At 35.7% G+C, this 10385-nt stretch overlaps 2 protein-coding genes across 3 annotated transcripts; one reads left to right on the forward strand and one right to left on the reverse strand.

Moving 5' to 3' along the window:
- Window positions 1-703: 703 nt before the first annotated feature.
- Window positions 704-5500, reverse strand: LOC100257592 (protein SPIRAL1-like 1). 2 transcript variants are annotated; one of them, XM_002265430.4, is made up of 3 exons: window positions 5080-5500; window positions 3752-4048; window positions 704-1243 (listed from the first exon to the last, which is right to left on the reverse strand). In XM_002265430.4, the coding sequence occupies exons 2-3, from the start codon at window positions 4010-4012 to the stop codon at window positions 1109-1111; spliced, it is 396 nt and encodes a 131-aa protein (XP_002265466.1). In that variant the 5' UTR covers window positions 4013-4048; window positions 5080-5500; the 3' UTR covers window positions 704-1108. The 2 variants fall into 2 exon arrangements, with proteins under 2 accessions (XP_002265466.1, XP_059593195.1); XM_059737212.1 differs by having other exon boundaries at window positions 4974-5192.
- Window positions 5501-7104: 1604 nt separating this feature from the next.
- On the forward strand, window positions 7105-10357 carry LOC100262720 (putative methylesterase 11, chloroplastic). The gene is made up of 5 exons (XM_002265303.4): window positions 7105-7879; window positions 8806-9039; window positions 9334-9477; window positions 9582-9713; window positions 9808-10357. Exons 1-5 carry the CDS (start codon window positions 7496-7498, stop codon window positions 10090-10092), a joined length of 1179 nt encoding a protein of 392 aa, XP_002265339.1. The 5' UTR covers window positions 7105-7495; the 3' UTR covers window positions 10093-10357.
- The last annotated feature ends 28 nt before the right edge of the window (window positions 10358-10385 follow it).

Here is a 10385-nt window from a genome sequence, read left to right on the forward strand (position 1 = left end):
GAAGACTCCTATTCTTAGCCATTGGTGGGAAGAGTATGGAAAGTTCTAGAGATGTCCACATATCTCTACACTATGGTCGAAGGCATGAGAGGAGTCCAAGGCTTTCTAGAGAATTCTAGAGATTTCTTGTATATTCTTGTATATAGGCTAGTACATAGAATTGTGTAGGATGTTTTAGAATATTCATGATTTGTAAAGAACCCTTCTGGAACCCAAGCAAGTGAGCTTCCATTGTATAACTTCCTTTGAAAGCAATAAAGTTTCTTTTTTTAAGTATTGCCTACTACGCCCTCTAAAGCTTCTAAGTCAGGTGCGTCTTAACCTAACAAGCTAAGCATCGAGAGTAAGACTGACTTAACAAGATCAAGAGTTTTGACTTGTCTAAATATCACACAAGCTTAGGGAAAGACTTAAGTTCGTGACAACTAGCTCCCATGACCAGGGTTAGGGTATCGACCGGTTTCCAACTAACATTCTGACCACTTGCTATGGTGATCTAGTTTCCATCTTTCCACCTTTTTTACCACCTACTCAATAAGTGATGATTGAATATGTTAAAGGTTACCATAAGCACCATGAGACTCTTAACACATATCATAATTGTCCAAGTACAAGGAAAATATAACCAAGGTCATTTGAACTACAAATGGCAATTGTTTCCTAGTAAGAAAGGTTATTATTAAAAGGAGAACAGATAAAACACTTTCAACAAGGGCAATCCCACACCCATATATGCTCTCATTGATTTATAGCAAAACAACATTCATGAACATGATCACAAGGTAGTTGTATGACACTCCAAACAGCAAACAGCAAACAGGCTAGGGAAGTGGTTGGCAGTATCCATGAAAACACCAAAAAGGACAAGCCACTAAGCATAGGCAATTATCTTTGTTCTTGATAGACTGCTTTTTGCAAGAAATACAAATGCATTTATAATCAAGCATTGAGTAGAGTGATTCCAGAAAGACCCACCCCAGCTATATGTATCATTTACATGATCAAGCAAGTTTCTGATGTTTATGGAAGATCAAACAGGCATCCAAACTACAGCAGGTTCCAGAGAAGTTGAAGAATAGTAGTTTCATATGAAGAAATGTAGCATGTCTCATTTACCACCACCACCACTAGCACCACCACCACTAGCACCGCCACCACCACCACCACCACCACCACCACCAAAGAGGTAATCCAAAGATGATCCACCACCAGGTGCAGAGTGGACCTTAGTTGAGGGACGACCCTGCATCCAGGAAAGAAGTTTATCAATCATAACGATGCTTACATGTGTGTGCTAATGAAACATATCTAATCATTTAAAAATAAAATTAAAAAGAACCAATTTAGCAATAGCTGCAAAAAATAGATGGGGGAGCACTGAAAACCCAAGACCTTCAGTTAACTAGAGCTATGATACCATGTTGAGTTACTAATTTTCTTAAAAACTTAAGCAGTTAAGTTTTGGATTTACAATATATATCATGCTATAACAAGCATTATTGAGGAAGAACGATTCTTGATAGCCATAAAACTTTTATCCCTGTGTTGGGTGTTATAGAACTCAACACTAAAATGTAATGTGATTTTCCCCATTCCTGTACAGAAAGAAGATAATATCTGCTTTCTTATATAATCACCTTAGAACAAATTTTTTGGTATTATTATAGAAAAACATCTAGGAACTTATAGTTGTTATTAAGAACCCTGAAGTAGGATACCCTTGCCCATCATTTTCAGTAGGTAATTGCTCATCTGTCATGCTAATATCAGGCAACTAACTAGTAATTTGTCTTCATAATATGCTTCATATATAATACATACCTAGTATCCATGGCATCAACGGTTTAAAATATAGCTGAAAGAATAAACTAACAAGGATAGAGAAACTATAGTATTCAACTAATAAAGCGCTACCAACTGTGGATCCAGAAAGATGGAAATTTGGCGAGGGAAATGTGATGGTCAACACCACAAGCTAAAAGTTTAAGAGGTTACAAGTTATGATCACATTTGCATAGATTCCTTAAGAAAAAAAAGGAGATATTAGCAGGCTAATAAAATCACTATGAAATTCACCATTCAAGCCATGGAACCAAGTTCATTGTCAGCTAGAATGACCTTGTTTAGTCTGAATTTTGAGACCATCAAAACTTAACCAAAACTGACAAGTAATATTATTAATAATCTTATGCTAACATCAGTCATGACATACACTACAGTTCTTAAATTATGTTGAGACACAGGCAGTGGCACATGCATTGTGCATACAAACATAACATCATACAATATTTGAAGGCAATTTAGAGCATATGTGTAAGTTTGTTGAAAAGTTAAGAGACATTAAATATTGGAAGATGAGGAAGAGACACTTTCGGGAAATATTTTAGGATAGTGGCTTACAATGTCTAGTAATGTTACTTCATTGAACTTATCATTTACCATTTTTAACATTACTACTAGGGTTATGGTAGGTTTTTGAGTTGCCAGTTAAGATTGCGCGAGACAGAGGAGAAAGATAAACAAGGGTTTGGATTTCGTAACAGTATAGATATACAGAATCAACAAATTGTTCCTAATTCCGATACTAAATACACATCAAATTACCTCCAAACTTACATAGCAGAACAGACTACGTCTCACAGCATTTTTGGTTCCTAAATTCTTAGTAACACCTCATCTCATGGCCAGATCCCTAGAAATGGTTGCACACTTTGTCCGTCATTTATAGCATCTCAATTCTGATTCTCAACTTGGTTGCTGTTTTTCATGCTATCCGCTTCATTTAGGCATTGACCTCTTATCTTATTTTACTGAACACTGAACTTTGATCTACCTCTAAAATGCCAGTGTCCTTGTGGTAAGATAATCAGAGATCACTGTGCCCAATATAAGTGACCAAAATTATAAACATGACAACTACACCACAGGCTGAGCTTAGTTCATGAGCAAATGTTATATCGAATTCCAAAAGATTTAGAGCAGATGCATACCATCAGTTCCTACAGTATGAAAAAAGTGTCTCACAGTCTTAAAAATATGCAATGGCAAAAAGTGGGATGTCAAGTCATGGTTTCCAGAATAGAAATTAGAAAACTGCAAACATAATTCAGCAGTTTTCTCACCAAAAGCTTCATGAAAACATGCAAAACAAAAATCTACCTTGTAATAGACAGAGATATCAAAAGAAAGCAAAATAAATGAACAAAAAAAATGTAAATAAATTTACGACTTTTTAAAGGATTTCAAGTTTAAACCTAATAGATGTTTAAGGCTTCTTAGGAAAAAAAGGACCTCTGCATGGGCTTCAAATAGATCAAATTCCAGAAGAAACAGAATCATTTTTCAGGAGACTATGGATGACGATCATCAAGCCAAATCATTTACATTAATTACATATGACGAAATGAATCAAAGAGAAACCCCCCAAAGCTAGTTAGTAGAAAAACTAGAAAAAAGATACCAAATTCTTACTCTAAATCTTCTGAACCCCTCAACAAGTGCACAAGTTAGGATGAGCACTACCTTCTGACTCTGATTAGAAAAGACATGGTAGCCTATTCTTCTCCACTACTTATTATTTGTGTGTGCCTCTTCCTATCTCTTTTATTCTTAAACTCTATTGCTGACTCAAAAACATCATGAGAATGTCAGGAATTTGAGGGAACTGTAAACACATTCTATCAGGCAAACTATGCAAAGTTATGTAATTCACACTAAAAAAATATCAAAGCTATCCTGACTGGAATCATACTGTGATGAAGTTGCCACAGTTCTGGCCATCCGCCCGGTGGTAGTTGTTTGCAGTGTTACTATTGATACCTGCAGGTATCTGCTTAGTAACATCTGTTGGTTGAGCTGCAGCAATGGGCTTGGTGGAAGCCCCAGTATTAGCAGCTGGTCCTTCGCTAGAAGAAGCTGGGGCATTGTTTGGCGCCGGTTTGGGAGCCTCTCCACTCCCAAAAAGGTAGCCCAATGAACTCTGTCCTCCACCACTGCTGACTCCTCGACCCATTATCTCCAACTTCTTCTTAGATGACAAAATCCAAACCTACCGCAAAGTCCAATTAGATAATAGCATCAAACAGCAGGAAGCCACTAACTGAGCAAAATAAAGAACAGAAAACATGAAACTATGATGTTGAAGGACATCTCTAACAGATACCATTGGATGCAAGTACCAGAGACTAGTAACATGAAAATTCAATCTTTGGTTCAATATATTTAACAATTACATCACATCAATTCACTCTGGAAACATTGAATTACTTAACGCTGCGGAAAAAAGAGAAAAAATCAAATTGGCCCGGTCAAAAGAAGCTGTATCAGCAAATTGATACCCCCATCTGTCTTCAAAAATATTTTAAAAGCTAATTAAAATGGCATAGACAGGCGCATTATGCATCCACAGAAATATTGGTATATCATCACTCTGAGAATGATTCCATTACATCAAAGCTGTCTTAAGTAAAATATATTGGGCTAATTCCAAAAGGGGTTTGTGGAAACAACAATAAAAACGATCAACTTGCCTATTGCATTTTCTATTTACTCCATTTTGGGTGTTTTTTCCATAAAAAACCATAACCCCAAAGAACCGAACAAAGCTTACTGTCACAATCATTATCACATCCAGATAAATATTAAAAAAAACCCTCCTATCTTTCAAGATCGGATCTTGGAAATACATCAAAGAAACAATTAATAAATGAACAACCGATTAAACAACAAACCATGGTTTTCCCCAAATGGAGAAAATATCAGGAGTGAACCAACAGAAAGGCAGATTGGCATTCAAAAAAATAATAATAATAAGATTATGGATTCACAGCCAAACTTCACCATGTCAAATCATTCCATTCCAATTTCCAACAACCCAACTTCTAATCACAAACCCAGACAAGAAATCACATAATATTACAGTAGAAATCAACAACAGATCTAAAACAACAAAACCCACGGATCACTGCACAAACCAGCAAGTGTAGAAACAATTAAAGCAGAATTTGGCAGGAAATACTGAAGATCAAAATGGGGGTGGCAGCAGGTGTAATGAAAGAAGTGTAGAAATCAGAAAAGAACCTGTGGATGAGAGAGCAGAGCAGAGCAGATCTGAGATCACTGGAGAAGTAGTGAGCACCAACTAAATAGTTGCCTAGCAACTGCAAATTGAAATGATCTATAAAAGGTATGATGTTGTATTTCCACTCCTTTTTTTTCTTCCTATTTATCTTTCCCTACTTATATTATTATTATTATTAAAATATTTTCTTTACTTTTATATAATTTGTGAATAAAGGAAAAGAGAATTTGATGAAAAAAAAATTGTAATTTAGTGATAATATAAATTTCGAGAGGTTAATGTAAATTTTTGGAATTTAATAGAGGAAATTAAATAATATCACCCACCAAAGATAGTTTGGAAGAAGAAAATAGGAGGTGGAAATAACAAGGTAGCATATGATGAGAGTGGATCACAGTGGGTTGCTCTCACGTGTCACATCACATGGATGGTCGTTCAAAAACTGTTTTAAGACCGCGTTTGGACCTTCCTTCTTCTTAATTAAATTTCTGTTTTTTCTCCTTTGGATTTGCATTGTAGCAACTAGCAAGGCAATTAAGGGGAAAAAACAAAAACAAAAAAGGCAAACCCTAACCTTTGAAGGTCTTTAAAATCTTTTTTTTTTTTTTCCATTGTCTAGACTTCAAAAACATGTTTGCTAAATTTTATAATGAAAATAATTTTTTATAATTGATTTTAAAAATAATGTTAATAAATTTGAGGTGTTTTTCATAATTTTTTTTATATAGTATTTTAAGAAATAATTGAAAATATAATTAGGTCAATTTTTTTTTCATTATATATATATAAATATGTATAATGTTTTCATAGAAAATAGGTTGGGAAAACCTTTTTTTTTTTATTTCATTTCTTAAATAAAATTTTATTTGTGAAAATAATTGATAATTAAACACACTTTTTTGAGAACTGTTCCTTTACCCTTTTCTCCCTGGCATCTGGTCATGAATTTAGTTCATTTGTGATTATGGGTATTTCCTGGTTTGGGCTTGGGCATTAGATCATGGCCCAGCAGACAGAATTCTATCCCTCTTGGGTCAAAATCATAAATAATTTGTCTGCTAAACCAGTGATGTTCTAAAGAGGAGGCTACTAATATTTAAGCTTCCAAATGAAAAACCATGATATGTTGGTAATACTTAAAGGTAATCCTTTCATCTACTCAATCAATTGCAACTTGAAAAGAGGGTCATCACATACTTTCGATTATGTTTCCATGGATTGCTAAGAAGTTAAAAACTTTTTTTTTTTTAACTCAATGAGAGTTTATATACCTATGTGATAAAATTTTGTTAAAAGGGTTTGCGTTTTAACAAAGAATTTGATATGAACTATAAAAAAATATTATTTCTTATAAAAATATTTTCTTGACTTATTTAATAGGATATTTCATATTTAATGAAAATTTTATAATATTAATATTATTTTTTTGAAATTTGTGATTTTAACTTCGATTTTTAATTTTAATAAAAACCAAAAATAGAAAGTTTTAATCTAATGCAATCTACTTTAGCAAAAATAATGTAACAGATCTAACATCGCTTTTTCCTTGCATTTGGGCTTAATAAATAAGGGAAAATATTCAAAATTGATCCAAAAGTGTAGGTTGTTAGATCATAAACCAATAACAATTATAAATATTCAAAATCCATTGTCCTCTATTTAGTCAAATGAAGCTCAAAAGTCAGCCCTGATCAAATATTTGGACTAAGTCCCAAACTTAAGCATGCTACACATGACATCACCATTCACCACACACTAAATAAAAATGTAATCATAGAATCCATTAAACACCCACTGAAAAAAACTAGGGGACCCCTCCTCCTCCTTTCTTGATTTCTCTAGGTCAAAGTCAAAAAAAGCCCAATTTTCTTTGTATTTGGGTTGTTAAAGACTTAAAGGTTCTACATATATACCATAATAATAATAAATAAATAAATAATCCCCACACGTTTTTCTCTCTATGGTTGGAAGTTTCCACTGTCGCCATCTTCTTGAGACTTTGAAGCCCCTCATTTCCTAGTGTTCCCATTCATTCTAATTAATGGGTGTGGAGATTTTCACATAAAATGATGTCATTTTCTTGGAATTTTATGGTTAATTTCCCCGATTCATTTTCTTGGATTTTTCAATGCCATTTTTGAACCTCCATCACTGTGTAGTCCATTTAGGCTTCTAGACCAGAAGAGAAGTGGCTCCAAATATATAATATCATTTTGGTCCCCTCATTTTCTATATAATCAAGCTCCTCCAGCAGTAACCTCCAACACTTGCAGCCAAAAAACACAACCTGAAATTCCTCACCTCTTTCTCCCCCCTTGTTTGGTTGCCGAGAAAGTGTAGCAGGTCAAGGAAAAGAAAAGAAAAACCAAAACCCATCAAACTTACGATCTGAATTTGAATTCTCGTGCATGAAAAATGGGAAACGCATTCGCCTGCCTGTCATCTCATCAGAAAGCGGTTTCAAAGAAGCGCTCCAAGCGAGCACCAAGGCCTGCTGGACCACTCCCCACCTCCCTCAGCCAAAGAAGGAATGCAACAGTGTCACCTTCGCCGTCGAGGAGGAAGAACGATAACAGACTGGACGACGACGCTTTGATTCGACAGCAAGCGGTGGCTGCAGCTATCCTCTTTCGCCAACACCAGAGGAGCAATTCCATGACATTTGACCGATCAAACTCGGTCGTATATCCAATTCCAGCCCCATCTTGGAACAAACACAGCAACTTGCCCCGCAGTGCAAGTACTAGAACTGGGTCTTTCTCAGACTCCCCTCTTAAACCCCATCAGCTCCTCACAAAGGTTTGAGTTTCAGCCTTCATATATGCATCATACCTTGCTGATTACAAACTCAAAAAGAATATGATTTGATCATTGTTTGATTAGCTAAAAATCTTGATTATATTTCACGGGAATTTTAGGTTTTAGATACTATTTTCTTCTTCTGGTTTGTTGTTTTGGAAGAGTGTGGGTGGTGGTTGAGTGGGTCAAATTTATTATTTTATGGCTATATATGGTTTCAGACTTTGATTCAATTGGGAGGTGAGGCAGCTGCCTTTGCTGACCTATGGAAGACGGAAAGGGAGTTCATATCTTATTTTGAATTACTTTAAAATTATCTTTTTGGGGTTCTATGTCTGAAATTCAGTTTTTTGCACATTCACACCCTCAAGCCTTTTTCCATTCAGACCCTGAGAATTTTTTAGTGTTTTCTTTTAAACTATATGTGAAATTATTATGGCACCCTCGTTTTTTTTTTCCTTTTTTCTCGATTGAATTTGAGAGGTGGATGATGGGATGAATGGAAAAGAAAGAGAGTGAAGGGAGGAAAGGAAAGATGGTATGAAAATGAAGGGGGGAAAAGGTCAAGGATTTTGGGTGAGTGGAGAAAGAAGACAAGGATATTTTAGTAATTTTAAATATTATCTGTTATTTAAAAGAAGGAAAGAGAGAGTATTCAGATGGAACCTTGTTTATTTTTTTGGTGTCTACCAAGAAATGTTATTTGTTTAAGTGAAAAAGAAATATTGTTGTCAACAAAATCAGGTCAAGCCCAAATAATATATGGGTGTGATTAGTGATGAATCTCATCTTAGGTCATGAAGAATCACATTATTTTAATGATTCACCTCTCTAATTGGACTGCCCAACTCATGAATTATCAAGTGAAATTTTCTCTGTCTCTTATCAATTTTTTTAACCAACTCGTTTCTATTCCTTTCTTATAGGATCTGAAGTTAGATGAGTTGGAGACCAAACATTTTGTCCTTGTCCATGGAGGTGGTTTTGGAGCTTGGTGTTGGTACAAAACCATAGCACTTCTAGAAGAAGCTGGATTTGAAGTTGATACAGTAGACTTAATGGGCTCTGGAATTCACTCATCTGATACCAACAGCATCACCAGCCTAGCACTATACGTAAAGCCCCTCACTGATTTCCTTGGAAAACTTGCAGATGGAAAGGTCTGTTCTTCTCTCTTTTTCTCTCGTAAATATACTTCTTCCATTAGTACTCCAGCTTGTGAGTCCAAATCCTAAACATTTTAAACTTCTGGAAAAAGTTGATAACTCGACATAGTATTAAAGTTATGGTAACTAGAGGTGTCGGGTTCAAGTCCTTCCCCACCTGTGATGACAAAGTTTCGACATGCTTTTTGCTAGCCTCCCACATTCGATTATGAGACCATTTGTAAAATAAGTGTTAGAAACCTAAATCCTATATTCTAAATTTGAGTTTTTTCTACTCCCTCGATACAGGTGATTTTAGTGGGGCATGACTTTGGTGGTGCTTGCATCTCATACGCCATGGAGCTGTTTCCTTCTAAAGTTGCGAAGGCTATTTTCATTGCTGCAGCAATGCTGACTAATGGACAGAGCACCCTTGATATGTTTACCCAACAGGTTTGCCCCTGGAATTTTAGAGGAGAAAACACATCAAAACATCAATTTCATAGTCTCCACACTCTCCTCCCTACTAACAAGTGAAATTCTTCTTGCTAATGCAGACCGGCATGAACGATCTGATGCGCAAAGCTCAAATATTTCTTTATGCCAATGGGAAGGATCAACCCCCGACTGCCATTGACCTAGACAAAACATTGTTGAAAGACTTGCTGTTCAATCAATGTACTGCTAAGGTATGTTTCCTACATATCAAAATTGCAGAAATTTGAAAGACGTGTAGTTGCATTGTTATAAATGATGCGTTTTTTTTTTTCTTTTTCCATTCAGGATGTTGCATTGGCATCAGTATCAATGAGGCCAACCCCCATTGCACCTGTTTGGGAGAAGCTGTCTCTTTCTGATGCCAAGTACGGCTCTGTCCAGAGATTTTATATAAAAACTCAAGAAGATTGCGCCTTACCCAGTCTTCTGCAAGAGATCATAATAAGCTCGAATCCCCCAGAACAGGTTTTCCAGCTTAAAGGCTCTGATCATTCGCCCTTCTTCTCGAAGCCTCAGTCCCTTCACAGGCTCTTAGTGGAGATATCAAAGATTCCACCAAAGCGAGTCTGAAGTGCCTGTGCACATTCAGATGACGGTAGCATAGGCTTTACACACAGCAAGCAGCAACAGTTTGGAAGAGCAAGTAACAACCCAAATGGTTCGTTCATGATCATATGCACTCATATATTGTTCCCCACCAGTCCACAAACATATCTGTATCTATATTTTTGTAGTCAAAATGTTTCTTCATCTGTATAGATAGTTTTATTGTGTTTTTCTCACAGAAGAAAGGTGTCAATCAAATTAGTTTATTGTGTTTTTCTCACAGAAGAAAGGTATCAATCAAATTGTTAAGATTGTTA

This window comes from Vitis vinifera, chromosome 1, assembly GCF_030704535.1.
Source record: "Vitis vinifera cultivar Pinot Noir 40024 chromosome 1, ASM3070453v1".
Classification (NCBI taxonomy): domain Eukaryota; kingdom Viridiplantae; phylum Streptophyta; class Magnoliopsida; order Vitales; family Vitaceae; genus Vitis; species Vitis vinifera.